This window comes from Electrona antarctica (assembly GCF_951216825.1).
Source record: "Electrona antarctica genome assembly, chromosome: 7".
Taxonomy (NCBI): Eukaryota; Metazoa; Chordata; class Actinopteri; order Myctophiformes; family Myctophidae; genus Electrona; species Electrona antarctica.
Genome location: NC_136812.1, coordinates 33,691,290 through 33,715,797, shown reverse-complemented (window position 1 = coordinate 33,715,797; position 24,508 = coordinate 33,691,290). Strand labels below are relative to the sequence as shown.

The 24,508-nt window shown below is 42.3% G+C and overlaps 2 protein-coding genes across 2 annotated transcripts in view; one reads left to right on the top strand and one right to left on the bottom strand.

Annotated features, from left to right (window-relative positions):
* The window catches only part of LOC306926935 (uncharacterized protein), a 347,556-nt gene extending 345,402 nt beyond the window's left edge, over positions 1-2,154 (bottom strand). The window contains exon 1 of the mRNA XM_079506452.1: positions 2,151-2,154. The gene's annotated coding sequence lies outside the window, so the exon portion shown is untranslated. The remainder of the gene's footprint in view (positions 1-2,150) is intronic.
* hs2st1b (heparan sulfate 2-O-sulfotransferase 1b) overlaps positions 1-16,521 on the top strand; it is a 45,997-nt gene extending 29,476 nt beyond the window's left edge. The window contains exon 7 of the mRNA XM_079506450.1: positions 16,399-16,521. Within this exon, the coding sequence (XP_079362576.1) occupies positions 16,399-16,460 (62 nt within the window). The 3' untranslated portion in view covers positions 16,461-16,521. The remainder of the gene's footprint in view (positions 1-16,398) is intronic.
* The last annotated feature ends 7,987 nt before the right edge of the window (positions 16,522-24,508 follow it).

Here is a 24,508-nt window from a genome sequence, read left to right as displayed (position 1 = left end):
AAAAAAGGAATACAACACATATTTATAAGATTATCTGTCATCTCATATTTCATAACGATGAAAGAACGAATTGTTTCATCTTCCACCGAGTTGAAACATGTGACACCAGGAAATGGTTTGGTGCTGTTATTCTTGTCAAAGTGCAATATTTTTTCTTTTTTTTTAGGGGGGGAGGGGGGAGGCTTGTCAAACAACAGACGCCACTCTAGGAATGAAATAGCATATTATAAGAATGCTTAGTACAACAGGGACCAATTTCCCTTTACTTGATACAGGACAAATTTAAAGATTACTGAAAGTGAACTATGGCACGCAAGCTGATCCTAATAAAAGCAACGCATGGTTTGCAGGCACAAACTTAAACTTTCAAAATGTTATTAGAAATGCAAGTATGCTCATAATTCTTAGAATCCCTAGTATTTTAAAACATCACATCAGTTATGAATAGCCTATAATGCATTGTTTCATATTGTAGCTACCACTTGGGAATGGGAACTGTACTGACCTCAACCACAAAGCAATGCAGAGGGCCGTGCGGACAGCCAAAGTATCTGTGGATGTGTGCCTCCCTAGAGTCCCTACATCCAGGGATAAAAAATGAAGGGTATCCGGAGAACTCGCCAGTTTACTAACTCGCCGTGATTTAGTGCATTTTAGTTTTACTTCACCTTAATTTAATTTGCATTGAATTGAGAGAGAGAGAGAGAGAGAGAGAGAGAGAGAGAGAGAGAGAGAGGATAGTTAACACTAGAGAAAGTAGGAATGCTAAAAGTTTAAACACCAAAGTACCGAAACAATGAAATTCATTAGTAAACAATTCCTGAAATGGTAGGCCTACTTATCATTGGTATTCACATACTCACCTTTGTATCATCATCTAGCTGACCATTTAATTGCACAAAATAATTTGATCACTTTGGAAATGAACTATAACATCTGTGAGTTTGACATACTACACTGATGAAGACAGCATGTTAGCATAACGATGAAGACATTGATGAAGGATTTTCGCAGCGGCGACTTGGTAAACTGGTGAGTCCTCCGGTATCCAAATGAAGACACTCTCACCGATGCTGTGACAAGTACCTTTATTTGCACAATAAGATGACTGACGTTTCGAGCACCTCAGACTAAAGATGAACACAGAGGCACAAATCTCTATACAACCCTCTTGCCAATCATCATGATCACATGGAATGTGTGACAGCATACAGAGTGCAGACTCATCAGAACAGGTCACAAGTCAGTACAAGGCAATGATAATGAGTAAAGTGACAAATGCATGATTGAAAATCAACAATAAATAAACATTAAAAAATGTCACTACTCAGACTAATGTATACATCATGATGAACAAGAACTTGTTTTACATACATTCATAAATACATTATCTATGATTCACCATTCTACAAAAACAGGCCATCTACTTGTGGTGTTAAAAATAGATAGGAGAAATGTAAATTAAAATACACAGCCATCGAGCTGTTTAGGCTGTCATTAAGTGTGTGGTAATAGAGGATCCTCCATTGAACTGCATAGTACATAGTGCCCCCCTACATCCAGGACATATCTGCCGGGTAACAAGACAACTCACCCTTTTTCCACCTCCAAGTGAGTTGTCCGGACATCTCACCCCGAAAGTCCAGACAACTCACCGGACATCTCACCGGGGTGAGTTGTCTTCACTTTCAGGGTGAGTTGAGTGTTTGGCTGTTTGCTAATGTGTAACTATGATGAAAGCAGTAGCCATCATCATCGTTGTTGGGGGGGGGTCAATATTGCTTTGCCGGGCATTGTGTCAGCAAAGCTTGCAGGCTTATCAGCGATTCTATCCACCCTCAGATGTTATCAAGTGGCAAGAGGCTTCGTAGCCTCAAAGCTTCTACCCGTAGATTGCTAAATAGCCAACCAGGCGTATGAACAATATGGCCAGAGAATAGAAAATAAGCTTTGTATAGGCTATAATTCTAACCAAAATGATCATGATGGTGGTGGCTGATGGAACAACAGTGGCGCTTGTTGTCATTGCTTGAGCAATGGGAAAGAAAGAAAGAAAGAAAGAAAGAAAGAAAGAATCCCCAAGTGAAAGTTCTATGAAACAACCTTATCTGACCCCCTCAGAGCTCGGCAGAGTAGAATGAAACGTGCACTGCCTCTTCCTAGTGTGCACGTCTGCATATGCATTGGTTTCATCTTCTGCTCCTTTTTAAGTGTTTTAAAATGCAGTTCCTGTCAGTTCTGTTCTTTGCGGTTACATTATCCCACGTCACCTGGATGGATCCAAATTTCCACCCGGGTTGAGACAGTCTCAAGCCCTGTTTATGTTCTTTCCTACAACGGTATTATGTGCCAAAAAGTTATTTTCAGTTATTTTCAGTGAATGACACCGTCGTACGATGGATCATAAAGTGGCCATTAGTCCCAGTGGGAGAGCTATTGCAAGTTTTGCAACACAGACCCTTTCCATTTGCAGCCCACATGTTTCTGTTGTCTGCATTCATCTCCATTTCTTCTGCTCATGTGCTCCCAGCAAATATGTAAATACGTGTGGGTGAACTGGGCACCAGACCACTTAATTTCTTGTGGTCACACAGCGGATCAAATCCCAGATTGCACTACATCATGTCAGGATAAATCACAGCCTCATACACCATATTTATTCCCCATATGAAATATATTAGGACCGTGATCTTCATTGCGTACCACGAGGATACAGGAAATTATACAATGGCCAGCCTCAGGCGTTCCCTCTGTTACAATGGCTTTAGCCGGCCTCCTAATCAGAAGTGGAACTTTGTCATCAGTGCTGTCCAAACAAAAAGTGAATGAATGCACTCTATTACATGTCACAAAAATAATCAGGATTTAACAAAGTTACATATCCCACATACTCCCTGATTACTGAAATTAAAGCTGCAACCAGGACATTATTTGAATTAATCAAATGATAGTTTACAAGATCTGTATGGTAGAGTATACAATGTTCCAGACCCTTGTGTAGATTAAATTAACCCTAGAACATAAACGTAACTTTTGTCAAACTATCACTAAACCCAGGTAGCCTATATTTTATCTGATTTTCTCATCATAATATATTGAATTGCTGTACTTCAATATATTTTGATACTGGCAACTTGATATACTTTAATATTTCATCATGACTTTTCGCAAAAAAGAAGGAAAAAAAACATATATATCATGGGGGGGCCCTATCATAGGGAGCAATCGGTGAAAACAAATAATGGAGCTGGGAACTTCTCCTTTGGTCCACCCATTCCTGGGACATGTGAGAAGAATGGTCCAGTGAGAAATAAAATAAAAAATAAAGCCCACCGTGGGTGTATTATGTGGTTTTTCTCAATCACTATCACTAAACACAGGTGAAATTCACCCGAACACCTGCCTGTAGAAAAAACAGGGATGTAGTAGGCAGGGAAACAAACCTACCTTCTATGATGTCACTGAGCATCATGAAGGTACTGAAAGACCCACCCACCTCAGACATCAGCAACATTATGAAAATTACAAAAATATCATTGTCCGGGTGAAAATCACGGTCCGTGTTTAGTGTTCTAGAGTTAATTACTGGCTGATAAGTAGCCCTGCCTGATGCTCACAAGCCCAATCTCTCTCCTGGCCAAGTGGGTGTATTCCCTTTTGCATGAGTGGTAGATGTGAATCTCAAGTACAGTTGCAATCACCTCTCCCCGTTGCGAGAGGACAAAAATGTCTGCATTGCAGCTTTAATAAAGACTACCATTGCTTCAGATGAATAACTTTAACATTCTTTTTGGTGAGAATGACCTTTCTCAACTCAACTAACATTCAAAGATTAGCACATTTGTCAACAAACCAAGAAGAGAGTTGAAAGCCACTTTTTAATGAAGTGACATTTCGGGAGAGCTGAAGTAGAAAGTTCATAAACATCATTTACAGATGTTTCCCCTATACACTAGTATACCAATTACTATTGTCTTGCATATGCTGTCCATGTTGAACATGTGTTTTGATTTTTAATGCATCTCTTATTGTATCTATATTTAATGGCTTTCATACATTTTGTGGCCAAGGCATACCAATTACTTACTTACTTTGCGCATAGGGCAGCAACAAAGTTCCTCCACTTGCATCTGTCTTTGGCCACACCAATGGGCAATTCAAAATCTCAAGGCACACCTGTATTTAAATGGAAAATAGCCTTGGACCGATTAAGACTTAATACACTGCTGTATGGTAGATTATGTTAAAGATGGAGTCCCATAGTTTTGTACTTTTTCCTGTGTGTCTATCGAGTTAACATTACTCTAATAGGTGTGGTTATAATATTCAAATATGTCTTCCCTGTGTATTTTTGGTTTCTTCTGAAAGCTGAAAGCCTTTGAGTCAAAAGGCCCAAATACACTGCTTTAGTGACACACTAATATCATCCCCTCCCCACCACTGAGGAGAAGGGGGCAACCTCGTTATGAGGAGAGTGACATCTCTCCCTCTGCCAATTACATTGGCTCATATGTGGCACACCCGTTATGGAAGACCTTCCATTCACTTACAACGGACCCTCTCTTCATCTTCAATTTGCGTCCTCACTTTTTTGGTCATTACTAAAATGATTTGTTAAAGTTACATTAAGCCAAATTATGTATCTTTTCCTAGACATGCTTTTGGGAATGAGGTGTGTGTGTGTGTGTGTGTGTGTGTGTGTGTGTGTGTGTGTGTGTGTGTGTGTGTGTGTGTGTGTGTGCGTGTGCGTGCGTGTGTGTGTGTGTGTGTGTGTGTAGGGGGGTGATAACAAAGGGACACTCTTCTCCCTGAATGTTACGCTAAGGGCAAAAGGAGCGGTCATGAAGCAGCCATCCAGGTACGCTCTCCCTTCTTTCCCTTTCATTCCATCTATTTCATCGTCAAATTACAGATGAGATGAGCGTCTATTTCCAATCACTCCCTTGATCTCTTAACTGTGCCAGATAGGCATGGCAAGGAGTATGGGAAATTTAATGTCAATGGGTCATGCCATAGCCCACACACACACACACACACACACACACACACACACACACACACACACACACACACACACACACACACACACACACACGTATATATGTATATATGTGTATGTATATATGTGTATGTAGCCTATATACCCGGTTTTAATGGGTTAATGATTTTAATGGTAGGCCTACTCAAAACATGTTTCACTCATGTATTGTGAAAGGTTGTGATATTACGCACCGCTGAGGCTCGATCCTGTTGAACCATTCCACGACAGGCCACACACATCATGATTCCGGCTATGAACAAGATAGCCCCACCAACACGTGTGCGTGCGTGCGTGCGTGCGTGCGTGCGTGCGTGCGTGCGTGCGTGCGTGCCTGTGTAAGCTTGGTAGTGCATACCATAGTTTCACATTTGCAATCGAAAAACATCCCTTAGTTGAATGCATTAAGCTACTCATAGCATATTATTAGTGCTGTTCTGATGTCTTTGCAGACATACAAGTCTCCTTAAACCCATCACACAATTATAGAAGGGGTACTCATGCTCTGGAGACAAACACAGAGAATGAAAGACGATTCTCAGGGTTGCATTTTTAAATCCCACTGCCAGAATCAGAATAAGGTCGACATGGTGTCTGGTTGCTAGGGCCGAGCTGGTACTCCACTTGCCTCCCAACTTGCCCCAGACTATTACTGCAAGTACTCTGCCTTGGGTCTAATTAAATACTTATTATCCCACATGAAGTGGTATTTACAGGTCAAGAGTGTCTGCTGTACATATATTTGGGTAGTTTGACATAGTTTGCAAGTTGTTTACCTTCCTTCTGCTTACCATCACGGTCACTGTTTTTGGTGCTAATCCACCTACCCACCTTCCATTCACATCTATTTTATAAGCCCATTAAATGTATGTAGATGTATGTATGTATGGTGTGTAGACGAAGGTCATTTCTTACACTATTGCCATTTCTATACAAATGGCTGAAAGCATTATTGTCCATGTTTAATATGCGATACTCATGAATCCAGCCTCAAAAAAGAAAACAGTATGAATAGTTAAAGACAGACAAAAGCATTTTTAAAGACCAGCGACCTTACTGGAGGTGACATGCCTCCAGCGTCCTTGCTGCAGGTGACATGCCTCCAGAAAGTTCCCAAAGTAAGGCAGGCGAGAGAAAGAGTTGCCTAGAGTCAATGAGGCTTGGGAGGAGTTGAGATCAGCTAAAACAAACACAAAGGCAGGAGAAGGGTAAATGGCAGCATCTCAATGCCAAATAATAGAAGATTGGCAAGCTCATAACGCGTTGCATTGCTTGCTAGAGTTGTGAGATTGTTGATCACTGTTTTCGCCGCTCGACACCGCCGTGTAACAAAGTACAGATCAGGCTTATCTGCCCCTTCATCACAAGTAACATCCTAAGCATCTATAAACGAGGCAGGGCAGTAGAGCTTTGCAATGGTAAATGGGGTGTCTGATTGAAAGATTGGGCCACCTGTCCGTGACTGTCAGGATGGCAGTGTGAGGCCTCATCCGAGCTCAGGCAACCACAAAGCTTTGCTGAGGTCCATCCGCTGCCCACTTCCCACTCCGTGTCACCCAAATAGCCTGGGACAGCACCCGTGTCCGGGGAGATTGCTTTCGGAACGCTCTGACCGGGCCTGGGAAAGGGAACACTTATCTCTGGGTAATTGCCCCGCATGCACAATGAATAAAATGAAAGATAGCTCCATAATCTATAAGGTCTGGTAAACTTGGAGATTAGAGGGCCACTCACATTTAAGGTATTCGCTCAGATAGACCCATATGCAATTATGATAAACAAAAGAGGCTATCTTTTCCTTGTCATGAGTGGGGAATTGATCAGATAAGCTTTAAACTGCCATACGTTTCTATTCAATTAGAGGTACACTCTGGTGCATGGCACTCTTTGAAACATTGTGCATGTACTAGTATGACTTGGTTGTGTGTATAGAATTGAACCTGCAAAGCTATTTTTAAGTTAGCACAATCACTATTCTATTATTGACTTTGTAAGTGTCTGTGTTCCTGAAGGAGCCCCATGGAGGGACTTTGATGAGAAGTCACTACTGGTCAATCACAGCGCATCTTTTCCGAGACTTATCAATTCAATCCAAAGGAGCTTTATTGTTTACACTGCCTCTGATTGGCCTACAGAACGTCCGCTCTGTGACGCACGCGTAAGCATCTGTGAAGCACCAACGCAAATTTGCGGAAGCTTGTCCTCACTTGAGTACAGACGCACCAGAGCCGAAGGAAGGAGGCGTCTACCTTTCTATGTCTATGGTTAACTTTTCACCCTATGAAGCAATGGTAATACGCCCTGAAATACCTGTATGTATGTCTCAAAAGAATGAGGGTGATACACTGTAAAACCGTACTGACAATTTCTGGTCCATTTGGTTACATTTGTTGAGGATTATACTGTGTAGAAGTAATCAAGAAAGGGGCTTCTCCATAGGGAGTTCCTTCAAACAGAGTGCACCCATTTTTTAAACCCTATTTGTCTTGTTAATGCACCCCTCTGATTACCTGATTGCACTGGATGACTGTGGAGAAATCTGATTAATTGCGTAAGATTATGTAGAGCAAATCTTTGATTGGGGAGGGATCTGACAAGCTGGCTGCCACCATTGACAGGCTTTGTGAAATTTGGCCCAACTGATTTGAAATCAGCTAAGTGTCACTTCCCATAATTGTAATCAGAAAAAAATAATAATAATTTAAAAAAAAACATCTTTCAAAGCCAAACCTTTTTCCCAGTTTTTTTGTCCATTCACCAAACTGATGTTTTTGCACCCTTTGACTGAGAGATAACTAGAAAAACAGGTTTGCGCCAGGTCAGGTAGGTTATTGTGGGCCAACAATATTCCATATGAAGAATCGGACAGATCCATTTTGATCAAATGACTATAGAGATAATGTGTACCGATTTGTGTGATGTTTGGACAATATCTGTAGGAGTAATACCAGTAAGACGGCCTGAGGGTGAGAAGTGACCTCGCCCTTCGTGCACGCATCTGCCTGGGTGACAGCAAACTGCTGGAATGAATATGGAATGAATTCTGTACTGGCCGTGTCTTGAGTGTACAGGGTTTGATGATGAGGTCAGATCAACATATGGAATGTCAGAACAGGTCAACTATGGAGCTGACCTGTTCTTACATTCCATATGTTTCCTGTTCTTACATTCCATGTTTCCATACATATACCATATGTTGACATTCCATATGGAGACCTAAGCGTGGCAGTGTCTTGAGTGTACAGGGTTTGATGAGGTCTGACCATACAGTATATGGAGCGTGTCTTGAGTGTACAGGGTTTGATGAGGTCAGATGAGGTCAGATCAACATATGGAATGAATTCTGTATTGGCCATATATGGAGCGTGTCACAAGGCGTGGCAGGTTTTCATAGTAAACTGCGACCTATGGTCGCAATCAAAAAATGTGTTTAGCACAAATCCCCCTCCTGGTGGCACTATAATAGGGAAATGTCAAAAAGGACACATTTTGTTCCTCAACGTAGTGCGAATGTGCATGCAAAGTTTGTGTTAATAATTTGAAGCAGTTAATCAGACTGATTGATTTTAACGATTATTTAAAAATAATCAAAATATACTTTCTTGTTTTGATTTGTTGATATATATTCTGTAATAGTCCAGGAGCCGAAGGCTGTTTTTTTGGCTGAACGTGGTTTCGCCAGATAAAGTTTATTTCTCAACTGATTCTTGTAGCTTGGGGTCACCTCTTAAGAATTCAAGAGGGTGCCCATATCCCTTGAGATTTTTTTTGTTATTAACCCCTTAATGCCTGAAACACTAAAAATCCACCCATGGTATGGTATGCGAAATCCATACCATACCATTCTATAGAATTCTTAAGATGTGACCCCAAGCTACAGGAATCAGTTGAGAAAAAAACTATCTGACGAAACCACGTTCATCCCCACGGCTCCCGGACCCGGACTATAAAGTGTAAATCATTTTACACTCAGTACAGTACAATTATCAATAGAAAAATCACTGAGAAAGTCATTGATAGTTGCAGAACAGATTCAGTTGATGGTTTATCTTGTAATGGATTATCAGATGATGATTAGTTGTTTGTCCATTTGTTTTACTCTACAATGTACAACTCAAACAAGCAGGCACACAGCAACAAACACACGCAAGCATGTGCCCACGCACGCACGCACACTTTTTGAGGTGGCTAGCCCCTCCAACGTCTGGCTTTCACTCGTGTCATCAGCCACGTCTAGTTCTAGTCATCTATAATATGGACGTTTTCTTTAAGCAGGCCCCACAGTTTGCCCCTCCCCCGCGCTTTAAGCATGTCCCTGTGACATCATGTGGCAGCAAAATACTGAAACAAGGCGCCCCTCACTTCACACAAGTGTGATTTTGTTTTACCTTAGCTGACAAAGGAAGGTATGAAATATGCATCACTGCTGGTTCTCAACTTCGGGTCCAGGGACCCCCAGGGGGTCGAAATGAACCATTACCATAAACTCTGAGAGTTTATGTGGAAACAAATTGAGTAATGGACCCTTACAGATTTGTACTCTATTAGAGTACACTCTCAGTAAAGACCTGAAAGCATTAATTTGGACCCCTGGTGGGCCCCGGACAGACGTTGAGAAACAGTGATATAAATATTTCTATCAGATGTACTGTCATGCTGGTGACATCTGAATCCTTGGAACCCAATCATACGCACTGGGAGATCTATACTTGACAACATTGCATGCTGTTCATTAATTAACTTACTATTGATCAGTGACCTTGCCAATTCAGTGCATTTCCATTTCACAGATCCAGTTTCAACTGCGTTAATTTGGTCATTTAGTTTTGAACAGTACACAGAGATAAGGATATGATGATGACAAGTGAAACTGAATGTAATAAGACTATCATAAGAATAACCTAATAGCAGGTGGTCCAAGATGCTGAGGAATCACAAACTCAGTCTGACATGTGTATCGCCAAGGACCTGAGGGCGTGTGCTGTGCCCATAGAGTTAACACATTGGTTGTGTCAAGTGGGAAGTTGGTCAGACCAGCTGTGTCTGTGACTGTGTCCCTTTTATGCTCATATGAGATCTGTGTATGTACCTGTCTGTCTGTCTGTCTGTCTGTCTGTCTGTCTGTCTGTCTGTCTGTCTGTCTGTCTGTCTGTCTGTCTGTCTGTCTGTCTGTCTGTCTGTCAATTACAGTCTGTACAATTTACAATTTAGGCATTTAGCAGACGCTCTTAATCCAGAGCGATTTCCATTAGGCAAGAACAAAAAAGCATGGGAATACATCACATATATAAAATGCATTTATCATGAAACATGCGTAAGCTAAGAATGTAACTATAGAACATATCTATATAATGACACTATACATATAAACTATACATATATACTATACTATCTATTATACATTTGAAAAGGTGTACCCAACCCAGGAAAAGGGACCCAAAGTCACCAGCTACTACGTCACTCACACGCTGCAACACACGCTGCAACACACACTGCAACAACACACTAAGACGTCCCTCCGCGTCGATCCACGGCTATCTCCTCATGTCGCGCCGCACGCCCACACTCAACACCACCCGCGTAAAAATTGTCATTGCACTGCCACTAAAGCCGGCTCCCGTCCAGACTCACAAACAATATCAATATCAATAATAAACACAAACACGCCACAAGCACCGACACCCCCGCATGCACACACTCACACACGGGCCACGGAACACTGTTGCCAGGTCTATGCAAACAAGCCCAGAAAACAACACGCTCCTCACACACACTACAACACGCTTAAAACCCGCGGACCTGGCAACACTGCATCCTTTTTTCCCATTGGCTACTGTTTGTTGCCACGTCTATGAAAACAAGCACAGAAAAAATGCCATTCAACACGCTACTTACACACACTACCACTCGCTTACAATACGCGGACCTGGCAAAGGACCTGGCAAAGGACCTGGCAAAGGACCTGGCAACACTACATTCCCTCTCCCATTTGCTCAAAGCCCACCACGTGACCCACGAGAGTTTTTATGATACCTTTCTTACTTCCGATTGCACCACCGGACGTTACACACTACACACACACACGTTACAATATGAACAAGACGAACGCTTGCCAGCCACACGCACACAGCCACACACACACACACACACACACACACACACACACACACACACACACACACACACACACACACACACAGTGTACAGCCTGCCGCAAACCAAAAGTAGAAGAAGAAGAACAACAACACACACTGATTCTAACTTGGATGGAGAGCGCCGCGATTACATACACAGTTAAAATAATGCAAACACGACAATTGCGCGAGCGACCGCGTCGACACCTGGCGTGGTACAAACGGGACGAACCGAGGCGCATATATGGATAAGAACAACAACACACACACGCGCTCGCGCGCCAACAACGCGCTGCAACACAAAACAGCTGTGTACAACGCACGTGTGTGTGTGTGTGTGCGTGGGTGTGTGTGTGCGTGCGCTGTGGGGGAATTTTGGATCGCCTCGCGATGCAGCTGAAATGGCACGCACACACACACACACACACACGCCACAAAACGCTAATAATAATAATACAAAATAAGAACACAACACTATTAACAACTATAATATCAACAGTACAGAGTACAGTACAGTGCATCAGAATATTAATGCATGTAATAATAATAATAATAATAAATAAGAACACAACACTAATAACTATAATATCAACAGTACAGAGTACAGTACATCAGAATATTAATCCATGTAATAATAATAATAATAACAAATAAGAACACAACACTAATAACAACTATAATATCAACAGTACAGTACATCAGAATATTAATCCATGTAATAATAATAATAATAATAATAATAATAATAAATAAGAACACAACACTGTCCTGCGCCTTGCCATGCTCGCTTTCATACGCAAATACACAAAAACAAACAAGGCCACTCAGCCAGCTTGGCAACTTTGCGCTTTCCAAGCAAATGCATAAATGAAAACATCATGGCTTGCCATTGCCTTCTTCCCATTTGCGTATCGCATGGCGCTAGGATGAGCGGGCCGAAGGCCCGCGAAATTCTAGTGCTATACATATGTACTATGAAGTGCTATGACTACATACAATGCAATTATTGTGCTGTCTACATGACATGCTATAAGTCTGTCTGTCTGTCTGTCTGTCTGTCTGTCTGTCTGTCTGTCTGTCTGTCTGTCTGTCTAATAATGGTCTCTATGACCTTTTACACATATTTTCCAAACATCTTTTTACAACATTTGTGTGTGTGTGTGTGTGTGTGTGTGTGTGTGTGTGTGTGTGTGTGTGTGTGTGTGTGTGTGTGTGTGTGTGTGTGTGTGTGTGTGTGTGGAAAAGGTTCAGAACATATCTATGTTCTGTGCTTTAGTGAACATGTACATAAACGCAAAAGAAATAAACGCAGGATAGGTTTTACGTAATAGAAGCAGTACCGTAGACCTGTGGTCTATAAAGGTACTGCCTCAGATAACTGATATGACTGGCTCAGTTGCATTAATAAAGGCTTACATTAGGTGAGAAGATGCAACCGATTAGCTCACAATTCCTGTATGTGTGAGAAAACAGTACTATCATCAGCAGACTTTAGGATGATTAATGTTCACAATGGTAGTAATGACTAAGGATTATATTTGACCAGTAATGCTTACGACATGAAAAAGGTAGATATCCTACTCTTATCAGTTGTGACTAATAAAATGCCCAACTTTTTGATGTGTCAAGATTTTGTGTATCACTAAAGACTGCACACAACCTCAGAAAATTGCCATTAAACTTATTCACAACAGCAGGATTCGATTAGCTGGGCCATATAAAGGCAAACTAAAATACATGCCTCTCCTTTTGATTTTTTTTTAAATTTTGTAATCAATGGTGGGGATATGATTTATCCCTTATTGTCTCCACCAGCCGAAGGCATGGGGAGAGTATGTTTTGCACTCCATCCGCATGTGTTTATGTCCGTCCGTGTGTGTCCATCTGTCCGTGTACAGCTAATCTCCGGCACTGTTAGCCCAGTCGATGCCAAACTGTGCACACACACTCCCTGGATGCCAACGACGAACCTCTGCCCCAATCTTTCCACAGCAGCCTGTTATAGTGCCACCATGAGGCAGATTTTTGCAAAACATTTCTTTATATTACCATAGTCATGTGATCAACACAGACCTGTCCACTTCCCCATATTCCATCCCCATTGGCTAAGATTGCCTTACAAAGTTTGCAAGATTGGTCCATTTTGAACAAAATGCCTCAAATCATGAACGCAGAGTGCATTTGACCATATACTGTATCTGCACAAATAAAATAAATATCAATAACATGTTTGATGTATATTCTTTCAGTCTCAGTTGTTTCAAGATAAGGGAATCGTGCAAACATTTGTTTTGCAATGCCAAAAGAAAAGTGACTCAACGGCCGGTGTTCTGTGGGTCTCATATTGCATACCAAATACTCCTATGCAATATCCTGTATCTAGGATGGGGTTGTTCTAGGGGCTGTGGCAGGGATAGGAGGCTAATAGAAATAGTCACAGCCCCCAAGTCTTAATCCGGCCCTGCCCACACACACCTCAAAGTCAAACATCTTTGTTGGACAGACTGCATTGTGGTTGCAAGGATCATCCAGGAGAAGAACACACAGTTAGCCACGGCACTATGTTCCCCGGAAATTGCCTTTACAGCTTCACCCAGCTGATGGCTGCTCACACCTCCGAAGACAGAAGATATTTCTTTCTACCCCACACTATATAAATTATTTCCTCACATCATAACAGAGGTGTTTCGGTTCAAAATGGGCAACGTTTCCCTTTAACAGAGAGGATTTTACTGTGTAGCTGTGTAGCTGTAGCATTAGTATCTTCCCCAGGTATTGTGACGGTTATGTCGTACAAGCTCGCCCCTCTCTCCTGGACATCTTGGACCATCTCCATCCAGCATTCCTCCTGGCTCCTGAGCCTCCAGCCACCTGCACAACTTGTAATAAACCCGTCACAAAATGACTGAAAGTTGGGAGGGGAGGGGGAGGGGGGGGGGGGGGGGGGGGGGGTTACACAGATGTCCAAATAAAGTGTGAATGAATGATTCATTTTGCCAAGATTAGCGGCAGTCTCCGGCAGCAACTTTCCCATGGCAGAGGAGCTCTGTCGCTTTCATTACTGCCCTGCGGATTGTCATCATAAATTGATTTTCCCTCTGAAAGACAAATTAAATTGCATATGAAATACAACAGGGCGAACAACAAAGTGTCTGTCTCTCCATTTGCTCTCCGACAGTTCTCATTCCCTTCCCTCTCTTTCTTTTCTACTCTCACCCCTCCCCCCTTTTTTGTCATTTCCCCATGTCTCACACATCTAAGTGATCCAGAGTGTTCAAACTTAAATTAAGATCTGTGGCTAGATAAACAGTTAAAACCAGTTCCCATAGTTACGGCTCACACAGTGTGGTGATTGCATTATAATCCGACAGTAATCAACTCTAAATGAAACAGGGATGATAAGGGGGCTATTTTGTGCGTGCGTGCGTGCGTGCGTGCGTGCGTGCGTGCGTGCGTGCGCGCGTGCGTGCGTGCGCGCGTGTGCGTGTGCGTGCGTGCGTGCGTGTGTGAATGTAGCCTATTTCTTCCTTTGTTCAGCTGAGAATTTTATTACCTTCCAATCAGGTCAGCTCCACAGCAGTCCCTTTCATGACTTTAAGGCCATTCCTCCATTGTTTTGGACAAACATGACCATGATGAGAGTAGAATGAGGAAAGATTAAGTAACCACGACAAGGGTGTCTGGCTGAAGGACCACCTGCACAGCTGTACTGAATGTTTGGTGCCCCTTTGATTGCTGAGGGGAAAAGAATTTGTAGTTCCCAAATTATAATAAAGGCAATTATGAAACTGAAATTGCCTTAACCCTTGAAATTGTGTTAACCCTGTTTCATCAGCTGGCCAACATGGACTGTCAAAAAAGCCACCCTCATGGGAGTGAAGGAAAGCTCTAGAGCGTTCCCACAAACATCATTTCACAGTACCAGTCTAGATATTCAGAAGAATTCTGTGCAATAGAGCGTGATGGAACCAGTCAACAGTTACGCATCTGACGTTTATGACAATATTGTTTATGTCAAATGACTATTATTTGCAGTTATTTATTAGTCATTCTGCTTTTTAGTGGTACATATTTAAGAAGCAGCATTTGCACTGATGAAAGGGCAACTTTGCTGAATTAATGTTCTGCTGTAAGGAGGGCATGTAAATGTCTGACATAACACTTCTCCAGTGCATTCTGTGTAGAGAGCTCGCTCTCAAAGTCAGTGCATGGGAAATCCAGACTGGGCTTGCTAGAGACATTTTATGTTTCAGCAAACCGCAGATTCAGTTCAATGTCAATGTCGTCCAAATCCACCTCTTTTAGTTTATAAAAGGGGATCTAACCTACAGTATGAGACAAAGTGGTTAAAACAAAAAATCCACCTCTTTTAGTTTATTAAAGGGGACATAACCTACAGTATGAGACAAAGTGGTTAAAACAAAAAATCCACCTCTTTTAGTTTATTAAAGGGGACATAACCAACCAACCAAAGTGGTTTGAGCCAATATATTACTAAATCCCAGACAGACCTCTCCCCTTAAACTGGGAAATGACCCTTGTGGCAACTGTACTCAGTGACACATCGGATCCACACCCTAGAAAGTTTGGAACCCCTAGGTCTCAATGAGGATTTTGACACGAGTGTTGTACTTTAAACAAATTACAATAGATTCTATACACTACTGTAGTAGGCCCATGCCGTCTCCAGGCACAAATCAGCAGGGGGCATACTTTTTTCTAAAGGGGGCACTTAATTTTTCAAACCCCCTATGTATAACAAATAGTCGCCAATTAACAAAGTGATGCTTGAAAAAGGCTACAAGTAGGCTACAATTATGCAGCAGCACCAACAACAAACAAAGAAATACAAATATGTTGAGCATTATGTCTTCTGCATGCATATATTACCATTTCTATTAACTATACAATTAATTTGAACATGTATATATTTACACTAATCATGAAGAACTTATAGATTTAACATTTGTAAACCATTAAAATATATTGGTATAAAGTAGGGTACTACTGGCCAATCTGGACTGGAGGGGCACACAATCCAATCTGGGGGGGAAATACCCCCCAGTGCCCCCTGTAGAGACAGCACTGAGTAGGCCTACAGTATGGCTAATACCTGATGTCTGCATAGTTTTGTAGCATTTCTATGTTGTATTTGTGCTTTTTATTTTATATAGATTACATGTTGTAAATGATTTCAATGTACAGTATTGGTGTTTCCCATCTCAGTAGACACGAATTCTGTGAGGAGTGAGGACTACAATTCCACTGATGTTGAGTATAGCCAGTGACGTATCAACCCCTCCGAAGACCGTGGCGCTACATCAAATCAAAAGAGAGTTCAAATTCCTGGGGGTGCACATCACTGAGGATCTCACCTGGGCAGTACAGACGTGAAGAAAGCACAACAACGCCTCTACTCCCTGAGAAGACTCAAGAAAGCTGGCATGGGCACAAAGTCCTAAAAGCTTTCTACAGAGGCACCACAGAGTGCATCCTATGGCAGCTGCACCGACCTCAACCGCAAAGCAATGCAGAGGGTTGTGCAGACAGCTGAACGCATCAGTGGATGTGATCTCCCCCCATCGAAGCCCTGTATAGCGAGTGTTGTGTCAGCAAAGCTTGTGGAATTATGAAGGACCCAAGCCATGCCACCCGCAGACTGTTTGAAATGCTGCCGCATGGAAAACGTTTTTGCAGTCTCAAAGCCACTGGAAATAGCCTGTAAAGATGCTCCTTTCCCTGAACAATCAGATACATGAACGAACTGATTAGAACCAGAGCGAAACCGGGCAAAGGAAAACACTAACCCCCCCCCCGCACTCAAATTGCACCTTTCTAAACACATTTTATTATATATGGAACATAGCCTCAAATTGCACCTTTTTAAACTAAACTGTGTTGTATATATGGAACATAACCTACTGTGAAGTTGTTCACAATGTACCTGTACACGAGATGTAACAATAAAGTCCAACCTTGAACCCTTCCCTTGCACCTTGATGTCTTGCATTGGCTATCAAGTTATGACGCTGCTCAAACCCTTTATACTCAGAGTGACAGCCCCACCCCTGCTATTCATTTCAATGGAAGTTGCTCAGTGGCGTTTTGAAGCACCCGGAAGAATGCTCTATACTTCCGCATTTGCAGAAGTGCGAAGGAGCTGTGCTCCATGTTAAACCCGAGCTCCACAGTGTTTCCTCGTGAGTCGTGCTAAATGGTCGGGCCCTCCTGCAGTTCCAGCTTTGACCACTGGGGGCTTGTTTATACTGCTGCGTTAATTTGTATGCCTGAAGAACACTACCGAAGGTTTTAAGTAAAACTCAGATATCTGCAGTGTTTGAGTGTGCCACTGCTGTTTGTTTTTCTGTTTTATAACGTTTCTGAAACAAAAATACATTTCATATTGTAGATGTTCCCAATGTTGACTCAAGATGCGGACCATATTGACTCATTGTCAAGTACTGTGCAATTTCAAAATAGATTAGAACTGATTCCCACTCGATCTGTACACAACAACCATCGCAGCTACTGCTAACGCCTAGCTCAGGCTACAGGCACGCCTCGAGTGAGTTAGCTTCTTTGGGTGTCCGGGTGTCCCTGCCTTTATTTTGTTTTATTTGTTTTATTTATTTGTTATAATATAAATATATTTATTATATTTTGTTTTATTTGGTCAACATGGTCCACGTTGTGGTTTGCATGGATTAACATTTTGCTCTGGCGATTGCGTTGGGAAAATCTCTGCTAGCCTACTGGATGTAAAGTTTGTCAAATGCATTATTTTACTTAGGCTAGCGAATGAGCAAGCTCTGGACACTCTGGAAGAGTTCAAGAGTTATGCAAACAGTATAGACTTCAGATTTAGACTCAAGTCAGACTTAAAGGCGTAGTGAAATTAAAAATATCTTTTTCACACTTTTAGACCACATCCGTGGTCATCAATGAGCATACCTAACAATGGATGCCAAAAAATGGGTACATTTTCATTTTTGTGTATTTTTATCAAAAGTCCATAAAATCGAATTTTAATTACTTCCTGAAAACGAAAACGTACTGTGTGATGACGTGTCGAGGCCCACATCGATAAAAGCCAATAAAAATGAAGCTCACCCATTTAATTCCCCATATCTGCGCATCCGTCCAACACTGTCCAACACGGCTGCTACTGATTACCGTTTTTATTCCCATTCAAGATACCATCCAGACAGTGTATTACTCGGTTTCAACTTAATCATCACGCTAAAATATGTAGGCCTATCTGAAAACATTATAGGGTAGAAATAAGCCACAAAACAGTAAACTGGTACAGCTGGCCGACTATCTGACTTGTAAACAAACGCACTCAATGCTCCTGCGTGTAGCATAGCTACCGTCCCTAGCTACCGTCCCATCGCCTGAAGGGGTGCGCTCTGATTGGTTCCGAAACTTCAGAGCGGTGTTTCAAACTGAAACCGTCTGACATTTCAAAATAGAATGCCCACCATTTCCATTTCCCTACACCTTTAAGTAGCCTAATCTGAACCTACACATTGACTTGGACTGCTGCAGTGAGACTTGACTAACTTGTGACTTGACTGCTTTAAGAATCAACTTGACTCAAGACTTGAATGCAAAGACTTGATGAGATTTGACACCGTAAAACCAACCATCAGTTCTAATAGTAGTAAGTGGCATACTGTATCTGCTTGAATCTTCAGAACCATGGTTCAGGCTACAATGACATCTCTAAATGCTATTAGAGAAAGAAAAAAAAAGATGTGCTGAAAGGAGTCTTCTCAATGAGCAATAAGATGGGCTTCCTAATCCCAAACCCATGGCCTTAGAGACCCTCTTTCAAGCATCCACAGATTCTCATGGTCTCAAAGGGGGACGACACTGAACAGAGAGGCTTTCCTGTTCATTCTTCCATGTCTTAGACTTGGTGTCTCTGTGGGAAGAATGCAGCTCATCTGAGATGTCTGCAGGTTGTCAGAGAGAGAGAGAGAGAGAGAGAGAGAGAGAGAGAGAGAGAGAGAGAGAGAGAGAGGTGCAGGGTAAGGCAAACCCCGAGGCAGACCCAGGACAAACAAGAGAGGCATCTGTGAACGGAACCCATCGTCAGTCATCCTAAAAAAATTATCCCTTCTGCCCTGTGCCACTAGGACCAACCAGCATGCACAGTGCATAGCCTTTTCACAAAAAGACAATACCCCCTTTCATTCATGACTTGTTAAGCCTAATTTTACTCCAAAGTGTGACCAAGTCATTTGCGTTAAATATGTGATACAGTGAGTGGTTCGACGAGGTGTAATTAGGAGCTGTTAATTCTAGACTAAAGGGAGAATCGCTATGGCAAATCGAAGCTAAAAATCGCCCAAAAGGCTTTTCTTCTAATAAACAACACTAGTCAAACAAGTGGATCTTTTTCATGCAGACTTTACTGTATAATAGGCATTGTATGGGTACGATGAATGGTGAAGAGCATGCTACTGTAAATACACAGGAAAAGAGCAGTCATTCACTAAAGTGGGGTTACAGCCAAATGAAATATGCTCCCAATTATAGCAATGGGTGTAAGGGGCTAATAAAGTGAGTGTCCCTACAAGACACCACACCCTAATGGATCCCAGCTAATTTGCTTTGACTGATGAATTTCCCACTGCAGTAGTGTGGGGTTGAATAATTATGAAATTTATCACAAGACATTGAGACTCATTAAGGATTCACAAGGTTTCATTAAAGCAGTGTTGTTCAGGAGGCAGCACATGGTGTTCTATTTGTGTCTGTGTGTGTGTGTGTGTGTGTGTGTGCGTGCGTGCGTGCATGCGTGCGTGCGTGCGTGCGGGTGTGCGTGCAGGCGTGCGTGCGGGAGCGCATGCGTGCAAGCATGCATGCAGAGAAAGACTGAAATAATGTGTGTACAAGTAATTATCCAGTGATTTAGCAACTGCAGCACTGAGAATGTGATTTAGTACCACTGTTTTGGCGTGTGACTCCTATGTCATTTTTATCTTCATGTCTGATTTATGCTTCATCACATCATGACGCATTGTGAGATTTTCAGTGTCCATGACTTCATGGACACTGAAAATCTAAAACCACGTATTAGACACATAAAGACCCCAGTAAAGTGTTCTAAATCTTATAAACGTTAACATGTATTTTTTAGCAAAAAGGGTGAAGTGTCCCTTTAACTTTTGTGTGTGTTTGTTGAATTGACCTTGCCATTTTTTCATCATCCATGAAGGTGCTCCTATTAGGAAACAATGTATGTACCCCTCAAAACCGCAAACGTATTGCATTTTGTGGGATTATGTCTCTGACAATATCTCAGAAAATGAGCACCTCTGAAGAATAGCCTCCACTTACTCCTGCATTGGCGGTGGATTAAGGTAGTAATATGTGTAGCGTGGCGGTGGTTCATTTAATTCAGTGAGGATCAATTTGTGGGTCTTGTTAATTTGTTTTTTCAATTCCCAATTTGAAAAAACTTGAGTCCCAAGTAATCCCTGTCATTGCTGACTACTACCAGTTGGTCTTGTGAAGGTTGTATCTCCTCCGATACATCAGCAGCGTCATCAGCTTCTTCTTTTCACCGGACAGTGAGGACGTCTTTCACACTGGGAGAGCATCAGGAGGAACCTTATTCCTAGCAACCTGGAGGTTGATAGGATGGAGATCACTCTCCCCGCCCGGCCTTGGAGCGTCCAGCCAAGTTTGATGCACCATGGAGGAATCAAACCCCAGTTCAGGCCTTGACTGACCGTGTGACACAACGGGCATATGCTTGGTGGGCCGACCAATGAATGGGTCAGTGGCCCTGTTTTAGGATCATTACAGTAATTATCAGAACATGGAGGGATGTTCTTCAGTAAAAGTGGTGGTATTAGGGCTTGTTTGTTTGTGTGTGCCTCGACGGAGCGGAGTAGAGTATCTGCTATTTGCTGCTGGTTGTGGTGGGCCGGTCTGCTAAAATGCCAGTGCCACATTTTTGACCCAGTCCAGCCCTGCCCCAGTTGTTCCAGTGGTGGGCAGGAACTTTAGCCTTGCGGGACCCAGACACCCCAGGTACATTTTCAAATGCACATTTTCTCCAAAATGTCTCAGTAATGGTAAAGAATGTTAAACAATGGTGTGAAGTATTACCTCCTTTCAAGGCACTAATGACAGGAAAATATCTAAAAGGGTGGCAGCATCACACAGTAAAATCCTGGGTCCTCATACTGTCTCTAAAACTGTATAAGTGTACTAAAATGGGGTCCATGTTTACACTTTCACTGTGCAACTTTTAAGAAACAGTATGTGAATTTAATTCTTGTCAGAAGTGATTGTATTCTACTCTGCCTCTATTTAAAACGTTGAGAACCGGCCCAGGCCAGGATGCACACGCAGATTAAACACACCAACGGACCGGCATGCGGAAACAACGGTCGGACATGCAGTCGAACATGCGCTGCTCCCGTGCTTGCAGTTAGTTTGACTTGAGGTAGGTTGTCGGTCTAATGACAGTCGGACCAATAGTATGTCTAAACTAAAGCCTGTACTGGGCCGGCTTAGCGGTCCAGGCACCTTGGCTGGTAATCCAGCATGTCGCGGGTTCGAGTCCTGATTCTGACAAACTTTGCTGTGTGTCTTCCCCCCTTCTCTCTTCCCGTTTCCTGTACCCTAACCCTAACCCTTACTTTGTATCTATCAATAAAGGCAGAAAAAGCCCCCCCCCCCCAAAAAAAAAACACACAGCAATAGTGGCCAAATATTGCACTGCATTTTTATACTTTCAGAGTTAAATGTTCAATATAAAACATAATAGTGCTTCATTTTTCAGACTTTATTTATCCTAACACAGGTTTGCCAGTTGTTCTCCACGCTCTGTGGAAGGAATCAACTTAGCTGCAAAGGCTTTGTGGGAATCCATTGATATATCTGGTGGTGGTTCTTATGGGGAGTTATTGATTTGTATTTAATTAAGCTCACTTATTTGCTTTTGAATGACAAACAATTGATGAGCAAGCTCAATAGCTGTGTATAAATGAAGGGAGAAACAGAGGAAGCAGCCAATCTATCCTGAAATGGACTCGTTTCACCGTGTCATGACCCAAACGTCAGTGGAGCTGAAAATACACAGGAACGAGGGAAGAGGAAGTACACAGTGTTAATTTAACTCATGAGAGTGTACAAATGGGGCAGTCTGTTTGGTTCTATTTGTACACTCTTGACGCTACAAGTTGGTAAGGGTCCATTGGGTTTAATTTGTATGCTCTCTGATTAAATTAACTCTGGATTGTATGGAGATCAGGAGAAAGAGCTGGATTTTGAATGCATAAATTCAAAGTCATTCCATGTGTTTACTTCAAGGTCTCTCCTCTCTAAACAGAGAATATTGTACTATTGCCTCCGCAGGCTGTATTGATCTGTAATGTATTGATTGTGTTCATACAGAGTATTCATCACAGAAATGAATGGGAAAATAAATTGCAAGTCTAGTTATATTTAGCTGTAGGGTTAGGGTTCAAAAAAAGAACGAAACAAAAACAAATTGTGATGCAGGAAATTAGGAAACGCCATCACACTGTGTGATCTGAGGTGATTTGACGTGTGTTGAGGTAAAGGAATTGGGGTTGGGAGGATGGTGGTCAACGGAACCACAGAACCACTTACTCATTTAGTTTAGAAGATCTCATTTGGAGATGTTTCTGTGGAGCCTCCCATCATGTAGCAGGAGCACAGAGTGGTTCCTCTCTATCACTAGATCATCTGGACTCTAATCTCCCCTCATCAATTGGCTCAGCTAACCGAATATCATTCTCTCCAAAAGACAGCCCACGCACACACATGCGCGCGTGTGCGCACACACACACACACACACACACACACACACACACACACACACACACACACACACACACACACACACACACACACACACACACACACACAAACACACACACACCTTTTGCAATATAGTCAGATATATTCCAGCAAATTGATGGTAGAACATGTATATCACATGGGTGTGTGTGTGTGTACACGTGCGCGTGTTTGTTGGTTTTTATTCAAGCTACTGCAGCTTGTGATATATGGCCATCTTGATAGCACAAGACCCCTCCGTGGCAGCTTGCCATGTTAACAGATTATAATGAAGTGTGAATTCCAATCCAAAGTTTACCATCACACGGAATGTCTCTCTCAGAAGCTCTCGTACGAGCCCCCCCCCCCCCCCCCCCCCCCAGGACACAAGAAACTTCATTATGAAGTAGTCACCCTGTCTTCAGTTCTGTAGACAAACCCCCTGTGGGGAGTATCAACATCTGACTCTATCGCTCTGTCTCTTGCTCCTGTTTAAACATTGAAACAGCGTTGCACCATATTGTTGTGCCACTGTTTTCATCTGGTCCACCTAATAATGGGGGCTGCTTAGAAACTGCCACAGGATTGAAAGATCTCAGGAGAAAAGAGGGAAGATCAATTTCTGAGGAATGCCCCCCCTCCATCTCCATCCCTCTGCCTCCACCCCTATCCCCTTTAAGCCTGATTTATACTTGGTTTTGTGGTGGTGTCTCACACAAAAAATAGCCGATCTACAAGCTTACCACGTGTTGCACTGCAATGTGCTGGGAACTTGTAGATTGTCTATTTCCGGTGTGTGTGTGTGTGTGAGACACTCTGGCAGACTTTATAAAGCTATCTCTGATGCCGCCCTCCTCCTCACTAGCCACAATCATTTTTGTAAAAGAACTGCAGAAAAAGGAACACGCAGACTATAATTTGTCTTGCCCAGTTATGAATAGCTCATTAAAATAGGTCTGGAACAAACAAAGCTTTTCCTGTGAGGCCTCCTTTTCAAATTCATCTCCTAATTTCGCTCTGTTTTTAATCATTTAGATCAATTAATCATTCCTTGGTGGAAACAACATTCTTTGCCGTCTTCTGTGTTTTTTGTTCAACAGAGTGAGGGGCTTGATGAGAACGTCAAGAGAATGCAGCTCAAACCCAGGTGGGGGGGGTGGCTTTGCCAATGGGAAATCAGCTTGATGAAGTGCAATCTCTTTGGAGCAGCAGGAATAATTAAACAATTAAAGTCAAGAATAAGATCATCTTTACACATCTGATGTCTTTCTAATGAAGCTGGGGCAGCTCATAATAAAACTGTTTTGTCATGTAAAACCCATTCTACCCACTGAATCACAAATCACTTCTAAGGTAACTTTTGGTTCAAAAGTTGTCATTGTCACTGAACAAGTCACTTGCCTTTTTTTTAGAATAACATTTTTGAAGCTGAATCATAGAAAATTTGTGCTTCAAGGGTTTTATGAACATATTGATTTTGGGGAAAGAGGATGGAATCTGTTATTAATCT